At 35.7% G+C, this 20,352-nt stretch overlaps 1 protein-coding gene across 18 annotated transcripts in view; it reads right to left on the reverse strand.

The window, feature by feature from the left end:
- The window catches only part of ASPH (aspartate beta-hydroxylase), a 213,038-nt gene that overhangs the window by 149,449 nt on the left and 43,237 nt on the right, over window positions 1-20,352 (reverse strand). For 6 of the 18 annotated variants that reach the window (XM_035708219.2, XM_035708218.2, XM_035708220.2 and 3 more), the window contains one exon: window positions 18,327-18,506. The exons of 7 other annotated variants lie outside the window; for them this stretch is intronic. In XM_035708219.2, coding sequence (XP_035564112.2) covers window positions 18,327-18,506 — 180 coding nt within the window. Of the gene's footprint in view, window positions 1-6,140; window positions 7,559-9,959; window positions 10,002-15,984; window positions 18,507-20,352 lie in introns of those variants that run through there. 5 more of the 18 variants (XM_035708223.2, XM_035708224.2, XM_049103945.1 and 2 more) reach the window with 2 other exon arrangements.

Raw genomic sequence — 20,352 nt, forward strand, 5'->3', positions numbered from 1 at the left:
GCCTGAAAGTAATTATCTAGCGTTGAATGAAAGTCAATCACAACAGCCCTTGCATGATTTGAAAAATCAATTAATTGTCTTAAAACATACCTTGCTTTTAGTTCTTTGGGCACATCAGAAAAATTAGGAAATTTTAAAAAATGTCTGCATTTAATAACCATATAATTTTTCCTACCATTTTAATTAAAAATGGAAGAAGTTATAAAAAAGTGATATGAACACTTTTTAAGTCAACCATTCATACAGCAAACTTGATTATCTGACACAGTCACTTTAGTCCAATATTAGCTTACTTCTTTCACTGCCACCCCACTATACCTGACAGCAATGGGAAACACAGGTATTTTCTTCCCATCTACATGTAGCAATTTAAAACTTACTAAATTGCATATGGCATTCATTCACTCAGCAACTATTAAGCATCTACCAATGCAAGGCACTGCTCTACGGAAAATGAACACGGAAAAACCCTACCTCTCACAGGGAAGGAACAACTTAAAAAATAAGAAACATGAAATATTTAGTGTATACTAAATGGGGAAGATATGGGACAGGGAGAGCCTGGCCATCAGGGAAAGAGGACAGGCTATCTACAGTGAACTGATGAAGAAAGGTCTCACTGATGAAATGTGAACAGATTCCTGAAGGAAACCAGGGACGGGGCCCTATAACTTGCACTGGGGAAGAACGCTCCAGGTAAGGCTCTGGGCCAGCAAGTACAAATTCCTCAGCTGCTCTGGGACAAGGGCAAGAGCAAAGTGCTGGGAGTGAGGAAGAACCAGGTGACAGAAGCAGCTAGAAAAAAGGAGTGAGGGCATGAGAAACAGAGAGGTCCTGGGGCTACTGGATCATGGAGCTATTCCCTCTGACTAGAAATAAAGGATTCATTTTTTATAAGAATTCTACACATACCACTTCCTCGACAAAATCTGGGAAAGAACTACAAGTAGGACTTCATGTACTTAGCCCATAAGAGCCAAAACATTTTCAAAAACTGGCTTATTGGTGTGCCTGGGTGGCTCAATGAATGGTTGAGCGGCTGCCTTCAGGTCAGATCGTGATCCCAGGGTCCTAGGATCAAGTCCTATATCCCGCTCCTCACAGGGAACCTGCTTCTCCCTCTGCCAATATCTCTGCCTCTCTCTCTGTCTCTCATGAATAAATAAAATCTTAAAAAAAAAAACTGGTTTATCAATCTTTGGCTTACTGATTTGGTAGTGCACAGATGGAAGAAAATTTTGATCTTACCTCCCCAGGTTACTCCAGCTGCTGTTATTCAAAAGGGAAGAGCTCAGGACTGCTGCTGCTTCAAATGCAAGTAGTCTAACAGTATAAATCAATATACCCCAAGAATAACCCTAACAGGTCCATGAACTTGAAAAATATTCCAGAAAATCAATAAAACAGAAAGATGCACACACTGATTGACCACACTAACCCTCACTGTTGCTCCTTGCTTGTATCATCAGCAAATACAGATCCTAGCAGATATCTCAACTGCAGCCCTGTCAAAGTTCTGCCAGAATTAAAAGAGCTGCCCCATGATATATAGTAAGAGCCATTCCAGATGCAAAGCATCTTCACACGACCCAAGAGAGACAGATTGCAGGAAGAGTAAAACTGCCAAAAGGGTTGCTAAGAGCCCGGGTTTCAGGACCACTGAAGGGTCTCCACAAAGACTGGAATGCAGTGGACTTGTCTGAACATCTGCAACATGAGATGGTGTACAGGAGCTCAGGTTTGTGAACCAGGAGGGCTGCCAGTGAATTCCATCTGAATCCCATCTTGAACACATTACCACTGAAGTCGCTTTGCCTTCCACAAGTTGGAAAGGGGATAAAATTATCTCCTTAGAAGGGTTTCAAGAATTATTAAATGTACATTTATATTTGATTATTAAATTAAGTACATACATCTTTTCCACAAATTAATTTTTCCCTTCAATTCTTCTAAAAAAAAAACAAATTTACCACTTTCCCTCCACACATACGACATGAACACAGCTATCGGCAGCCTCCAAGGTGGTTATAGCATACTGCAAAACTGCAGAAACACCTGCTTCCTTCTTTAAAGATTGTTTTCTTCTTTTTAATATTACTCAATAGTATATACAGATCTGAAATATTTTTAAATGATCTGTGTTTTATATGTTCATCATTCAGTAAACATATATTGAGTGCCTATTATTCTCTGCTGCTATGACAGGTACTGACATAAATCACAGTCCGGCAAATATCCAGGAAAGGAAGCAAAGTGATGAGCATGATAAATGGAAGACACACAGACCCACCACCTGGGAGGATCGGAGAAAATGTCCATGTAGACATGATGACTCAGCTGGATCTGCAGCAGAGGTGGAAGGTAGCCCACCACATGAGCTGGAACACATTGTAGGCAGAGCGGAAGAGTGGGCAGTGCCGGTAATAGATGGCTCCGGTTCATTATTTTCTTCCTCAACCCCTTGTTTATTTCGTTACATTTCACTGTAGGGACTGCAGTCACCTTGTCACTTCTATCTCCAGTGCCTAGTACAGCCTGGTACGCTGCAGATACTCAAAATATTTGATGAATGGATCAATAAATGCAAAATAGAGATGACGCAGCCCACAGATATACCATACCAAAAATAACACAAAAGCTTTAAGTGTATGTCTTCCTCTAATCTCTTAGGATATACAAGAGAGGTGATGTCTGAGGCAAGGAAGAAATAAATGACAACTCTATGATATACAGATGCTAATGCAGAGTGATAAATACACATAAAGTGAAACCAAATGAGGTATGAAATGAGAACAAAGAAAAGGAGAATAGATGACTTTCTGCTTTGTAGGGCTTACAATATTGAAGCTTTTATGAAAATTGGTTTCTATGTAAAATTGATATTCAAACTGGTAATAAACATCTAGGTCCTGTGGTTTTATCTTCAGGCCAACAGAGGAGGAAGGACCTGAGGCTGAAGACTGTTCCTGAGGATCTTTTCAGATGACCTCAAACAAGATTTAAAAACAAAAAACAAAAAACCAAACAAACAAACAAAAAACAAAAAAACCCCCAAGATTTCCATGAGAAAAACACAGATCGGCTCTATAACACCCACCCTTCGGTTTCTTAAGAATGAAAACTTTCTCTTTAGATAGAACAGGGGGGAAATGAACAATGTGCCAGCTCTTTATGCATATCCAAACACCAGCTAGTTCTCACAGCCACATGAAGGAAATGTATCATCTTAATTTACAAATGAGGAACACTGGCATTTCCAAGATGCCTTTTATAGTGAAATAATCCAAGTTATCAATTTAGAGAATTGTTACCAATGGAGAGTTATTCCAGGAGAAGGAATAGTGGAGGACAAAGAAGAAAGGAACCCAAGCCAGGAGATGCAGCTTAAGTCACCAGACCCATTTCACAGAAAATGACACTACAGTTAAAACATTTAAAATTAAAAATCAGACCTGTGTATGATGTTTACCTGTTTTTTTTTTAAATGAAATATATATAGGGAGTCCTTGTTATCCAAATAATCAGATTGAGAACCTCTGAATGTAAGAGTTGTATACTACGCAGGTCATAACACTATAAAATATTTTCTATGAACCAATTACTTATTGGATGAATCCTCCTGGGTCAAACATTCATGCTGACAGATTTATATCAATTTATCATTCTCTCCCTTACCATGAAATGTTGAGAAAAATGCTTATACACAATGCAAATATCCCACAAGTAAAAATCTTGTAAAAAAAAAGTAGTAAGATTTCAAACAGGTTATTACAAATGATGTTATCAAGAACTAAAATTCACACACAAAGCCCTTGATAAATGAAACAGACCTGACACATCACAACAAATGTAGAAAATGATAGTTTTTCAAAAAAAAACTCATCTAAATTTTAAACAATAAAAAAAGATTCTTAGAAAAACTGATATGTTCATAAAACAGACCATCTTTATCTTTACAGTGACCCTGCTACTCAGGTGAAATACTATCATAAAAAAGGTAAGGAAAATTATGCCAGTAATGTCATTTTTTAAAAATCTGAAGTATCATCTCATAGTGTATCTTAAAGAAAAATTTTGTTTGTGATATGACAAACTTATTTTTGCATTTCGGGACTTCTGACTCCTAATTACTTTGTATTAGGAAATTTTTATTCCTGCTTTTAGATGACTTTTTAAAAAGGGCAATAAACTTTCTGGTTTTAATTATTCTTAGATAACAATATGAAGCAGGAGAAAATAGAAATTACTACACTCTGAATGCAAAAGTGAGTAAAACTCAGAGGGCAAGCACAGTTATAAACTATTAATCATGAGCAAAGTTTCTCCCACACTAAGTTTTTAGTTGAATAGTAAATGCCAATGCAATTAGATGAAGTGTGACCTCAGCTTCAATAAATTCAGCTGAACCCTTTTATTTACTGAGGAAAAAGGGAAGGAAAGAAAAAAGGAGGAAAAGAAAATAGTTCATAAGAGCTCTTGAAATCTATTTAAATGCTTTTAGTAGAGATGTTTCAATTTAATGCTTGAGCTGATAGTCAAAGGAAAACTACGACAGAAGTATTTCCAACTGCTTTACCAAAGAGCAATAGAAAATGTGACTGTGCTTTTGCTGATTAGGTTATTCTAAGATGTTTTTTCCCTCATTTTCTTAGAATTTAGCATTTATATATTTTATCCCACATCACTTTTGTCCCTTAAAAGCCAAGGTAGAAACTATTAGAATGTCCTCAGTAAATGCAAATATAATTATCAGCGCTTCTTCAAGGAAAAAAAAAAAAAAACCTATAGAAAAAATAACTTAAAATTTGGTACATAAATTTAAAAAATCAATCATTAAAAAGATCAATTAAAAAAATCTCAACAGCAAGATCTAACATCAGGATATATTTTGTAAGATATTGTAACTTCTACGTGTATTGTATCTGTTTTGCTTCTTGTTCTGTTCAGTGCTTAGTTAGAGCCTCCCTCTTCTCTGCCCTGACACCCTTTTCCCTGCGGGAAACATTTCATATGGTTTTAGCGGGACCCATTCCAACTCCCACCCAAAGCTTTGTGCACAGGAGACAGGCCAGTGGACTTACCCATCCCCAACCACAAGAATGATCACAAATGGTCACCAGGCCTAAGCAATCTGGTTGCAATTCTCCTAGGGACTTTTCTCCCAGAGCCATTCCAGAAAACTGGCTCTTTGCACTAGGAATACTCAAATAGAAAGATGTGTCTGGGGCTTGCTGAGGGCCATCTACTTCATGATGTGGTAACAATTCCATATAGAATAAAGTCAAGGAAAAGCATCAACAGAGCCAAGACTTGAGAGTAGGAAGAAACACAGCTCTGATGACAGGTCTTTATTTGGGATCTATTCACCTAAAGCCCCTGTATCTGCCAATCAAATAAGCCATAAAATTCCCTTTGTGGTTTACAATGTTCCAGTAATTATTAAAACAACAAAACCCTGACTAGTCGACACAGGAAACCCCAAGTTAAAATGTTACAATTTCTTTGGGCTATAGTTTTTGAAAAAGAAAATAACGAGACTGGATTAGCTAGACTAAGTATTCTCTAGGATTTCCCTTTGCTGTGAAATTCTTGTCATCTGGAATTCTTGTCAAATGTTCAAGTGCTTGATTTTAAGCAGAAAAGGTGCAAGCACTTAAGAAAATGGTGCACAATACTTTTAGAAACACTGGCGCTTAATGCTTATTTCTGATTTGAAATAACTTCAATTAGGCCAAATCCTACGTTTTTAAGCTCTTCACAGAAAAGCTGAAGATTTTTTAAGATTTATTTATTCACTTGAGGGGGAGAGAGAAAGCACACGGTGGGAAGGGGCAGAGGGAGAGGGAGAAAGAAATCCGAACCAGACACCACTGAGTGTGGAGCCTACCTGGCGCTTGATCTCATGACCTTGAGATCATGATCTGAGCCAAAACCAAGAGTCGGATCCCTAACCAACTGTGCCACCCAGGTGCCCCTGAAGAATTATTTTTTAAAAATAAAACCTTTGTGGTAGCACTTTTGATTTTGTTATAACAAATCAGGCCACTCTTCTCTAATTCATAACTGAATCTCACCAACAGTCACAATTAGAGATGTAAGACTTCAAGCACAGGACAGCACAAACCATTAATAGAAATGTATTCTTATTGAAATTTCATTTTATTACATGTTTTCTGATTGAGTTCTGATCTCTAGTTAGATCTCAAATTTCAAGCTCCTTAGAAATGGTAAACCATAATACATACAAATATGAAAAATATATGCCACTCCACCAAAATAATGGGAAAATTGTGTGATAAAAGATTAAAGTATACCCTAATTTGAAATACTTAGTCTTTTGTAACTCATCTGAATCTGTGAAGATATCAATAAAAGTGTTCTAAAACTCTTCTTCTAAGACAAATTCTTTCTTTTATGCATGACTGTATCCAGAGTTCTCAGAACAGTGTGTGTAGCACACAAGAAACACAAAATATTCACTGAGTGGCCAAAGCAAGTTGGGAGGAGGAGCAGGCTCTTGAGGGGGGTGGGTAGCCAGGAGGCACAGACAGAAGAAGGAGGAGGTAAAAGAGCCAATAAGACTGGGGAGGGGAGACCTAGTAGGGGACGAGAGGGAGAAGGAAAGGAGAATCCAGGGAAGAACCTGAAGAAGGGGGAGAGAGGATGAGGAAGAAGAGAGAAGGGGAGAGGGAGACAGCCAGGTGAAGAAGAAAGGGAAGCAAGGAAGCAGGAAGGGAAAGGAGAAAAGACGACAAAGGTCACATAAAGGGAGAAAGAAGAAAACCTCTGTCACCTAACCATCTGTCATACTGGAACGGCATTCTGCATATACACACTACGGAAAATCTTAACATTTAACCCTGGTGAAAGTATTCCATTGATTAATAAGTACATTACAATTCATATTACATGTATATACATTTATCTGGATACATGATCAATAAATTAATAAAAACAGAAGCTATTATATCACATTTTTATTACATGGTTTTTACAAGCTTCATCTTTTAAACTGAGAGGCATGAGACAGTGTATCTAAAATTTCAAACCCTTTACATACTGAGCACCAATAAATACACTCAATGGCTATTTGACATACCTTCCCCGACCAGAGCGATACTATATTTTTTCTGCCCTATAGCAGTAAATTGTGATGAGGAACATTACCATTTCCTGGGATGATGGTATTAGAGCTTTCAGTTCTTCCTCTTCTGGTTATTTCCCTTCGCTGAGTGTGTGTGTTTGCTAGAGGTTTTACCTTCCTTTGTGTCATCTTTGTCTCTGGATGCCGTTTTACTAGAAGCATCCTTTACATTTGTTGACTTTTTCCTACTTTCCTTGGCTTTAGCACTTTTGTCTAGGCCCACATTCTCCTTCTCTCTGTCCTTTTTACCCTTTGGAGATTCTTTCCTGGATATATCTGCATCAGCAATTTTCTTATCCTTCCGCTCATCCTCTTTTTCTTTCTTCCCCTTTCTTCTCTCTTCGTTCTTATTCTCCTTCCTTGATTCCGTTTTCTCTTTTTCCTTCTTGAGCTCTTCTTTAGTGAGTTCTTTAACTTTCAGGTTTTCCAATCAAAGGAAAAAAAGTTTATTGAAAGCATCTCTTAATTCACAGGACAGTAACTTAGTGTTAAATATATGGTCTTTATCTCTCCACACACATGAAATGTTCATTCAGAATGGGACTTTCATCCCCTAGTTTTACATTGGCTAAAACCAGATGCAAAACCTCTACAAAGTATCAGCTACCAAAGAAATGCCAGAAACTTGCCATCATATTTCTCCAGCTTGAAATAGATTGTGACTTGTTTTAAAATAAGGCCAACATGCAATATTATTAAAATGAGTCCATACATAAACTTTACCCAGTGTTAACAACTCACATTTCACAATTATAAAGACATAATTAAAGGAACACTGGCAATATTAAGGAAAAAATTCCAAAATTTGCAAGTATCCAAAGATAATTTAAAAACTTTCAGTTCTGGCAAAAATTATGTCCTTAATATATTTGTGCTTATAAGCCTTGAAAACAAATACAATGCATAGATGAAAAAGTAAATACCATTTAATTTTCTTAGCTAAGTAAGAAAAAAAACAATGTCCATGAGTATGAAATATTAAATTCATTATCTATAGTGCTTAAAATGACAAGCAGACATTCTTGTCTGCTTATATTCAATATTATGAAATCAGTATTCCTTTAAATATGTTTTCCTGTTAATTTATGTAGAGCCACTCAAGCCAACATGTTGTCCATCCATGCTCATAGGCAAGAGAGCAACTAAATGGAACATACAGGTAATTCCAAATCTTGTGTGAGACCGACCCTGCTTTCAATCCATTTTACATAAAGTTTAATAAAGCCGCTAGCAAAAGCTTTGAATTTTACCTTCTTGCTCTCATTAGAAAATCCTAAGAGAAGCAAGATGTTTATTGTATTACATAGCATTTAAGCAGAAACAAAGAAAATGAAAGACTTCTTTAATAAATTGTGAAAGAGATGTTCATGCCCATTAAAATCATGTAAAATTCACAGAGCTCAAATTATTACTCAGTTCTTCCTGAAAATCTTATTAAAACCTTATAAAAAATATGCAATAGCATTCATAAAGAATCAACCGTCCGAATCCTCACCTACTTCAGTGCTGTTTGTAGATAATGTAGATAATATCTGTAGACACAGATAATGGCATTGCAAGAGCGCTTGTGCAGTCAGATCTTGTAATATTTTACAATACTAAATTTTTAATTTTTGATTCGCCTCTCCAGATCAAGTATAAATTATACTTTATTGGTCATTTATTTCTTAATTATTGACATTAGAATAAAATGGTAAAAATAGTTCTCCTGCTGGGAATTATTCAGATGGGATACAAAGTTAAAACATTAAAATTCCCTAATCTTAAAATTAAAATACAAATCACAAAACCCTGCAAGTCACATTGTCAAGTCTCACCTGTTAATGTTTTACCAAAAAACAAACTAAAAACAATATGCTAAGCACTTAAACACAAAAGAATATTTTAAGTTTATATAAAAAAAACCATGCACTTCTCCCTTGCCCCTGCCTTTAAAGGATATAAATATTTACATGTGAACAAGAAAAACCACAGGGATATAAAAACTAAAGCTGGGGGATCCCTGGGTGGCGCAGCGGTTTGGCGCCTGCCTTTGGCCCAGGGCGTGATCCTGGAGACCCGGGATCGAATCCCACGTCGGGCTCCCGGTGCATGGAGCCTGCTTCTCCCTCTGCCTGTGTCTCTGCCTCTCTCTCTCTCTCTCTCTCTCTGTATGACTATCATAAATAAAAAAAAAACAAAAAACAAAAAAACAAAACTAAAGCTGTAATAATAAGCTGTTAGCCTACAAATAATGGTTGACAGGTACAGCAATTTTTAAAGAATTAAAATACCAAAACACAGCAAATTCTGTACCAATGAAATGCAGTACTCCAGATTATAAATCTAAATTTTTCACTTCACTGAAAACTCTAAGTGTGCTTACTCTGGCTTTTATTATGCTCTAAGAGTGAGTGAGTGTCATCAGAGCTTTGGAAAAAATGAAATCAATCAGTAAAGAATTCATCTTTTTTTTTTTTTTCCAATAGTAATTAAAAAGTTCAAACTAAGAAAGGTTTAGGTTAGACAATAATAGCAAGTTTGGATGTAAGTTTAGATGTAGTATAACAATATTATGATATCACTCTATGTTTTTAATTTAAAGACTGTTACAAAAGTTTTGATACCATAAAAAAGGAAAATATTTAAAATTATAGGTTTGTGGCAAAAAATTCTTTAATGATGTCTTGATAAAACTACTATTGGCCAAAGATGCAACCCAAATCAAAAAGCAATGTTTAGCATTAGTAGCTGCATTAACATATCTAGAAAATGTCATGCACTTTCAAGCATTAAATTTGATTCACTCAAGGCTAATTTGATAAACAAAAAATACCTTTAGCCTTAGTTTTTCTCTTGGCTACCCCACCAGGTCCTTCTGTTGGTATTTACAAGATGAAAACAGGTTATAAACAGAAAATATTAAGGGAATTAAAAATGAAGTAACTTTTAAAAAATAATAAAATAAATATCTATAGTTAAAATCAATGCCTCTATTAAACAAATTACATTAAACTCACCATTTAAAAAACACACTCCTTCAACACATAAATATTTTAAAAAATAATAAAATAAATATCTATAGTTAAAATCAATGTCTCTATTAAACAAATTACATTAAACTCATCATTTAAAAAACACACTCCTTCAACACATAAATATTATCATTTGTACATCATTTTGAAACTTTACTTTCACTATAATAAAAAAATGCATTGTAATCAGCCTAAGATTCAGTCAACTTCATGACTTGCCATAGACTTGAAAGAACTGTGGGCTTTAGAAAAACCTAATTACCATTGAAATCACATTTCCCTCTCAGCTGTAGCCAGTGGCCCTCTGCTCGACACAGATAATCAATTACAAGCACCACACAAGAAAAGACCAGGAGACTTCACTCCCCTGCTCAATCATCATTTCCATCCAAAAAAGTATAGCATATTTTGATAGACTTTTAATCTCTATGGTTTGAAAAACCATTGTTTTTTTCCTCCATAGTTTCAAACTTTCTGCATAAAAAAAATTATACAAGCAAATACAGATATTATTACAGTCATATAAGTATATGTTAAATTTTTTACTCTTCATCTAAAAATGTTGCGATGGCTTTCTGTTTCTTGTCTTGGCAAATAAAAGTTCTGATAATGGGTTCACCTCCAACTAATGTCAATACCCTATTCCTCTCAGTACACTCTCATTCTAACCAAGCTGTATTTGGCATCCCAGTCAACCAATGCTCTCAGTTCTATCTCCTGATCACACAAATGCTATTTTATACTCCTGTATCAGCAAACTTTCCAAGGTGGCATTCCAAGTTGCCAACCCACTTCCTAGGCTCTAAGAGTGGGAGGTGTGGTGATTACTGGTAACCTCCTGTGGGGGCAGCACCATGCACCATCTGTCACAGCAGCAATTGGCTATGGTTGTAAAAGAAATCCCCCAAGCAGGACCTACTCCATGTTTCTCAAAACCCTAATCACACCCCCACTTTCAGTATGAGATGTTTTCACTCCTATTCTGTTATATTGTTCAAATCATCCTCCATTCCTAAATTCCTTCCTTTATCCATCATGATTTGTTTCTGTCAAATGAGACAGTCCATTTGAGAATGGCGATATACTTTGGTTGAAATACCAGTATCATCAGATGGTAGCTATCATCAGATGGTAGCTATACTTGTCACAAGCATGGCATAACATGTAGAGTTGTTGAAATACTATGTTGTATGTGAAACTAATGTAATATTGTGTGTCAACTATACTTCAGTTAAGAAAAACAAAATATCATTATCCTGGAAAAAAAGTATTAGTGCATGTCTTACTACTAGCTACATTTGAAAAAGAAATGTGAATTAACTGTTTCATATAGCTATCTATAACTGTCCAATTTCTTATATACATACAGAATCATAACTAGTGTTTATGAGTGACAACTTATTTTTCACAGATAAAACCTGAATCTTCCCCAAATTCTATTAAAAACAGCATGTCACCTTATAATACCAAATGCCATCTTGGACCACTCCCCACTAAAGTTTATTTCAGAATAAAATATCAAACTTATTCTTGTAATACCAACTTTTAAATACATGAGCATTATCCAGTGTGCAAAAGAAATTAGCATAAAACATTAAAATGCATGTTTAATGCTGTTCATGTCCCTTTCCTAATTCATGCATATGCTCTCAACGCATGCCCAGATTTTCCTGGTAAAAAGCAGAGTGGTTAAGAATCAGAGTACCCAACCACCAAATGTCACTGTTAGGATGGAGTCAAAAGAGCTATATTGATGAAAAGCCTAGAGTTAACTTTTGCTATTAATAAAACATTAGAGGGACACCTGGGTGGCTTCAGCGGTTGAGTGTCTATCTTTGACTCAGGGCATGATCCCGGGATTCGGGATCAAGTCCCACAGGAGGATCCCTGCGTGGAGCCTGCTTCCTCTTCTGCCTATGTCTCTGCCTCTCTATCTCTGTCTCTCATGAATAAATAAAATCTTTTAAATAAATAGATAGATAGATAGATAGATAGATAAATAAATAAATAAATAAATAAATAAATAAATAAATAAAATATTAGATTAGCTTAGTGAAACAGGAGAAAATAATGAGTGCTTTTTAAAAAGTTTCCCAGTTCAGGCATAAATCCATAGAGTGATACAATGTGTAATGCTCTGTACTAATTCCAACTTTAGCTACCTTTTCTGAACTTAAAGAATAGAGTCAATAATTTTTCAATATTTTTGACACGATAAAGACTAAGCTAATAATTTAAACAACACTGGTCACGTGCAGTCTCAAAAGGAAGGGTTTAGACAGGAGAAAAAGCACAACACCAAGAAAAGAAGAAGTCAACAGAGGCCCTACATTACAAGAAATGAGAGGAGAGTCAAGAAAACGCAGTGTTCTTCCAATCAAAAGTGCAGCTTTAGGAAGGCAGGCAGGAGCAACGGTGTAGGATGAGAACTTTACTGAATTATGTTAGTTATTAAATATCCCATAAGGTTCTTCAGATTACAGCTTTACAATAACAGAGGTGGTCACATTACAATGAGAAAACAGAGGTGAGGAAAAGGTGATCAAAAACCCAGGGTGTGTGTGTGGGGCCCCCTGACTGCCTTCTTCTTCGGAGAAAACTAATCAGATGTGGAATTTCCCAAGGTTCCCAGTGGGTAGAGAGAAATAAGGGTTTGCAAGATTTCACTGTCTGCATATTTGATGGCTAGAGGAAACAAAGGCATGCCTGCAGGAAACAGGTACAGAGCCAATAAGAGGGGAGAAATGATCATGAGGGCAGAAGATGCAGGGGGATATGTGGGTAAAGACTTAATTTTGGAAACCAGAAGATGCAACACCTGCAAAAATGATCAATGAGAGGAAATGACGAAGAAAATTCTGAGAAAAAAGAAATGCTATAAAGTGTAGAGGGACAAAGACAATGAAACCAAAGCCAAAGACAACTGCCTTGGTAAAGCAGAAAGCAAAATCATTTTCCAGAAGAATAAAATGACCCTAGAAGATGGAAGAGCACGGATAAGGTTCTGAATACCTACTAAAAAAATCACTTTGTCACAGCAGTGAGCACCTTACATATAGGCTCAGTTCAGGTGAATTTAGAATAGATCTTTTTACATAAACGATGTGAAGCCCAGTGGTGGAGAAGGAGTTAGTGGTGATCCAGGACTAGTGGCAGCATATAAAGAGAAAAACAAAACAAAACAAAAAGACTTTGGGGACGTCAAAGAAGTGGCCCCAGAGAAAAACACAAGGCAAGTACGGAAGACTTTGCTTTTATATAATCTTGAATTATGGACAGAATTAAGTTCTTACTTGTAACTATGGTTGATGTGGACTCCCTTTAGTGTCAAAAATCAACTAGCATACCCTATTTTTCTCCTTTTCTCTCTCTACTACCACAGCCAATGCCCAGGAGCAAAATAACAGCAGAGGGAGGACAATTTTATCAAACAATAAAATCCATGACAATATAACTCCTTAAAAATAGTTTCCAAGTGGCATGTAAAAAATTGTATCAATCAGAGCCTGAAAAGGAAGCATTTTGGTATTCCCTGTAACTTCACTAGGAGGAAAGTTGTTTTTGTTGATAGAATACATTCCAACTGAAGGTAGTCATCAAAAAAGCATCAGGAAGTGGCTGCAGCCAAAGAGAATGGCAAAGAATAAGTAATCACCATGTGCTTTATTTCCATTTGCCATTATGGTTACTCCGATGGTTTTTAAGGTGATAACTGTTAATAGCTGTTAACTGAGAATTTTTTAACAGACATTTTAAAAAACTAGGCCTTATGTCCTTCCCTTAGAACAAGAGTTGCCTGAAAGTAATTAATGTTATTTTGGCAACTGCCTCAGAGTCACTATCCCACACATTTTCAAGATGAAATGCTCTGTATCAAATTAAAATGCTGAATCATTAAGCCAATGGTTAGACCTGTGGTTCCACCACATGCAACAGACATAATTTTAGAAGACTGGCTCCATTACAGAAACCCAAGTAGCTACTACAGGTTTTCAGAGAGTTGGCCATAGGCTTGGTAGGCTGGGTGTCACTTTGTACTCTGGTCTCTTCTGTCACTCCCTGGTGAGACCTGTGAGTCACCTTGAGCTTCAGTGTCTCATCTTCCTCTTTCCCATACTGAAACATCACAACTTATTTCAACACTGACTACAGACTAGGGGGAAGGGGAAAGGCAGTTCTCAGAGCTAGGCAGACTGTTGCTCTAGAATGGATGTCTAGTTTGGCTAAAATGCATGCCAGCACACTATACCAATTTCCTTTTTGTTTTTAAATAGATGGTGTAACAATATTATCACAGACATTATTGAAAAAAAGCTACAAACCTTCCAGTGTTCTGTGATGAGTGGGAAAGGAGAGATTAGAACACAAGAGAACATAATGACTCAATTCAGGAAGGGATTGCATCCAGAGACTGGAAGTTTGCATGAAGAAGCAGATTAAAATATGAACGTAAGAGATACAGGAAAGCTCACTGCAAGAACTCAGATAGCACAGGTCAGTTTACCATATGAAATTCCACATGTCATTTTTCTTGGGGAAAAAAAAAAGTCCAATATTTTTTTCACTTATTTAAGCTGGTTTAAAAAAAAAAAAACAAAAAAAACAAACCTTAGTGTTTTATCATACGATGGGTAACTCCTGAGGCTTTCACTTATCAAGACTAATGCCCCCAGAAAATATTTAATAAATATCTTATGTTAGGTTCAGTTTTGAAGAGGGATTCAAAAGAAGACTGAGACCTGGTTCCTAACTTCAAGGAACTCACAGTCTAGTTAAAATATCTATTCCCATTTTTACTTGGTTATACAAATATCAATATCAGAAGCAGAGAATTTAGCATAAAATTCTATCAATTAACTTGCAATTATTAAGTCTGAGTCGGTGAATTTCACGAAAATGCACCAAATATGCATTGTAATCAAAGAAAATTCCACAGCCCAAATCACAGAAAACTACTTATTTCATACAGCAGGATCTTATTTAGAAAGGATGATGATATCAAGCACCAAAAGGTATTATCTACCAAGTGATCGATCAAATTAATAATAAATTATCTATCCTTAGAGCTGTTATTGAGAATTCTCCACAGCTTTATCAGGGTGCACAGAAAACATTTTATTCAGTCTAGCCAACTGTAAATAAAAACAAACCAGAATTCAAGCAGAAAAGTTTTCTTACATGTCTGGATACAGCTAGCTCTATGAGACAGGTAGGTAACTCCTAGAAGAAAGAATCAAGTGCAAGATGAAATGGCAGGGTCACCCAGCATTCCATTACACCTGAGGCATCTATGTGATTCTCCCAGGCAGCACATTGGCAGTTAGGCCCCAGGGATTTAATAAGACCAACACCCAGAAGATGGCTCTCGAACTAACATAACACCCCACCACTCACGTTCCAGAGAAAATCAGGGCTGAAAGAAGCTACAGTGCAGAAAAGAAATCCTCAGAATGCCACTTCCTTGTTTTTTGAACCAAACTTCAGAGTCCCCAACTGGACACATGGCAGTGCATCTACAGAAACAAGCAGGGCAGCTAGGAGACAAGACTACACCTGTATTCCAAGCACATTCTGCAAAGTTCTTCTAGTTGTTTGAAATTAGAAAAGCAGAGTAAATAAGATACAACTTAAAATTCCATAACTACAAATAAATATTCAAATGTACAGAATACAATTTTGCCTTTTTAATAAGCTTAAAAGACATAAAGCTAGGAGCATATTTATAGTATGAAACAGAAAATTATGCACTAAATCTTTAGATTAAAAATTAAAAATTATAATAAAATTTATGCAAAATAATTTTGATGAGCTTCAAAATACTCTACATTAGTTTTGCAAACAACTTTATTTTTTTCTCACTAAACAAGCCTTAGCCACAAGTTGAAGGAAGTCACAGAAGTCAGGGGTTCACCAGCTCCCTTTAACCATCATTAGAGACTTTTCAAAAGGGCTGACTAGAGGGGGTACAAAATAGAAAACTATCTCACTTCCTTACTTTTCACTTACAAAAATAAAGCATAATTAATTTCTGTACCTAAAACATGTATTAGTATCATGATCATGACAAAAAACCATGTAATGATTACAAACATTTTAACACACAAATTTAATTAATTTACTTTTCAAACTGATCGCACATCTTCTAGAGTTAGTAGTAAGGAAGCACAGAAAACTAAGACCGCTTTAAAAAATACATCTCAGACAAGCAGCTACGTGTATTTCATTGTGAGGCCTAAGATTGTTTTTAATTTAAACCTAATGAACATTGGTATTTCACAGTACTCAAACTCAAAGTGGAAGACACAATGAATTATGGACAAAGATTGTATAAACTTTCAAAAAGAACATTATTAAAATCATACTCCTGTGTTTCAGGATATTAACATTTCAAAATCAGAAGCTTTTCACTGTCAGAAACATTAACAGGATGAAATATATTCCCTGAATAATGAGGGAAAAACAAACTAGAGTTTTAACAGCCATGTAAGCTTTAGGAGATCACTGTCCAATGTACATGTGCAGCCATATGCGAAAGCAGCTTTAAATAATGCTTTTTAAGATTTACAAGTTGCACAGTTTCTTCTGACACATGTAAGGGGTGAGTAAAGGGGGCAAGTCTATCTAGTGTTTCCAGTGTTCTGATTTGATACTTTTACTTTCTGGCTATGGCTGAGTTACAATACATACTTATAAATATGTGAAAAGCCTAGGATCTTGATTTCCAACAGAGAAACTAAATTTGTAGTGTTCCCCTCTGAAAAAAATGGGTGATTTAAACACTCACTGAAAGCAATTTGGTTACAAATGAAAAGACAAGGAATGAGTATTTGAAAAGGAGAAATTACTACAGTTAAATAAAATGCTCAAAAATAGAAACATATTCAATTTTAAGCTCTATGAGAAATCAAAGCCAAGTTAAGTTTAATAGAAGCTCAAAGGGGTTTAAAAACATGAAACACCACTCCCTAAAAGGGTAACAGAAACCAGAGGTCCTGATCGCTTTCCAGAGGTAAGGCAACAGATGAAATCTCATTTTATGGATGCATGTTATATACAGCTAATGCAATTCCTTTTGCTATTACTGAAGCAAACTCATTTTAAATGAATTGATTCAAAAACATTTTTAAGGTCTTCTAATAGAAAAAAAAAAATTCTCATGAAAGGAATGACCACTTTTGTAAGTTTAATTTACAAATCTAAAAAATCGTATTCTATCTAAGCCAAAGGTGATGGCCAGTTAATAAGGAAATACAGGAAAAAAATGGAAAAAGACTTATTTAGGATGAATAATTTTAATATGTACAACATTATTTAAGATACATATTCACATTTTCCCTCCTGTGTAATATGCCTGCTTAAAAAAAATACAAATTACTTTCTCTGGATGTATATTTGGAAATAAAATTAAAAATAAATTTTGCTTTCATACAGAAATATTCAGACACACTACTATCTGAATACAGTAATTTCACTACCCTAAGGCAAAAACATGGGATTATTTTCAAATTATTTTAAAAGCACCATTAATACAGAATTTTACACTGAAATTTGTATTAACCTATCTGACAAATCAGTTAACCTAAACAAATTACAATAAAAAAATATCAGCTTGTTAAAGAACCATCATCACCTTACACACCAGTCATGTTAAAAGATCAACAGTCATTTAATTTATGAATCATGCTAGAGACATTTTTATAATCAAGTCCATTATAATCATCTCAATTAATAGTGTTAGAAAGACAAGCATCAAGGGTTAATCACAAAACAATCTGCTCTGAAGTTTCTAAATTTAGTTCAGTGAATACATAAGTTGAAACAAAACGATACAGAAACCAATTATACCACCAAAAACATCATTCTCAATGCACTTTGTAAAGGACTACACAAAAATGAGGAATGCCACTTTCTTCACTAGAAGTGGGGGAGCGGAGCAGGGACTAGTTAGAAGCTGTATTGGGGAGAAAGATCACATGGTTGCCTTATACTGTTTGATCACAGCTGCCCCACTGCACGTTAAGCCCTGGCTGAGCAAAGGAAAGAAAGAAACAGGACACTGCTTCGGGTTTTCATAAGCCAATGACTTCAGTCCCTGAATCAAAGTTACTGGTTATGTAAATCCAAAATGACACAAGTCTTGCCCTGAACCCCTTCATTCTGTGACGTACCATCAACACCATCTGCAGTTTCGCTTTCTTCTTCTTCTTCTTCTAGCATTTCAAAAGGAGTCATTATATCATAGAGAAATGAGAGGAAACCATAAAACCAATCTGAACTTTCCTCTGCTAAAATATTAAGGACTTCCTCAAGAGAATCAATATTTTCATTACTGCCATCTTTGGTCAGGCCTACATAAGAATAAAGGAAGAGAGAAAGAGAAAATAAGGAGAGCAGTTAGGTGGAAAAAAGAAGTGGACGAAGAGTGATCTCAAAAAGGATGTGCATCATGGTCACAGAAGTTTACAGAAAAGATACTTTGGAAAATAAAGAAACTGATTACGATGCACACCTTACAATCAACTCTCAATCATATGTACCAAAGGAAAGGCACAATTTGACCAATCCTTGCCATTTCTACCAGCCCCTGACCAGGTTTGCCTTTCTCTCATTAGAGAATCTAGAGCCCCATACACAAAATTGTATTAGCCAAAATCAACTGATTAATGTCAATGTGAAGCGAACAAAAGTAGTATGTAGGTAAAAAGATCCTTCCAACAGCCTCCACATTTTGCTGATTTACCAACCAGATATTATCGAGAGTTGATTATACAACAAGCATTCACATATAGCAATAAATATTCATTGAAGAAAATAAAAAGGTTCATTTCCTCACACTTTCCCCCTTGGGCCTAGAGTTTACTTAAGAAACTCTGGAATTAATATGACTAGCAAGATTACTGTTTATAGCAACCACAGATGGATAGAAATTTATTCAAATAATATCAGAAAATCAAATTTTCACACTATAAAATGTGAGCTTTACAGTGCTCTGGCTACTTACTCATGGTCCTATAATTCTGACCAATAAAAAGAGCCAGCTATTAATAATATTCATTCTGTTTACCAATATTAAATTTGATCAAGGCCCTAGTCAGTCATTTGCAACCGGAATATTTAAAGTCCTCTTCCCATAAGCCCAAGAAATGAGCTTCTATTGTAAAGACCCCCTGATTCCTGTTGTTTTTTAAGTATTACTTCCAAAACAGGACATCATGATGGAAAGAAAGCAAAGAATATATTGGTTTTATTATTTTTTTTTCCTGTGAAGAACTGGCTTTGGGTAAGAAACATCGCACAAGCCAGTAAATATCAAAATCCACCAATATTGCCATGCTCTATAAAACAAACCCGTAATTCTGAAAAAGAAAAAAACAGGGTAGAAAGCTCTGGCTGTAAGAAATGTGAACATTCATGACTTTTGAGCTTTTCATACTATAACCACCTTATTCAGTAGCTTAGACCTTGGCAAGTACACATTTCTCCATGTAACATAACCGCCAGCAATCAAGATGCTGGTTAGGTACAACAGATAAGGTACAACAATAAGACACCTAGTATAAATATTAAAGTAGACAGTGTATTTTCCCCATTTTAGTGCATAGACCTACATTGTATCATTGTTTGTGTATGGGGGTCACGGAGAGAAAACAAGTTGGTATTTCTGGTATTTAAATTACTTTTTGACACAACTAGAATATATTTTCACTGAATTTCATAGTTGACAAATGCTAGGAACAGAGGAGATCTGTATTTCCACTGAAATCTCTGTAGGAATAACATTGTTTCTTATTCTTGCCTTGAAACACTATAGCTATGTATATTTATAATGAACCTTTACTTCTCTCCATTTTCAAATGTTAGTACTTCAAAGTATCAACTACAAAATATAAAACTTTGCTATCCTTCAGTATGACAAGCTGAAGTATTTAACAAATGTGGAAAAGGACCTGAGCAAACTACCGACCCAACTATGCAACCTTCCTTTGGTTCTTAAGACAAAAGTACTACTCCAAAGAGAAAAAGGAAATATTCTGGGTGTACAATTCCTTAGCCTCTAAGCGCAAGCCTGAACCAAGGGCAGGGTGTGAGCACCTCTGAGTGGACAAGATCTAGGTCACTTATGCATCTGTCTAGTCTACAAATGTTTATCAAGGCTCTAGGAATTGTTGACTGGCTTCCCTTTTGTTCTCCAGC

This window comes from Canis lupus, chromosome 29 (genome assembly GCF_003254725.2).
Source record: "Canis lupus dingo isolate Sandy chromosome 29, ASM325472v2, whole genome shotgun sequence".
NCBI classification, from domain to species: domain Eukaryota; kingdom Metazoa; phylum Chordata; class Mammalia; order Carnivora; family Canidae; genus Canis; species Canis lupus.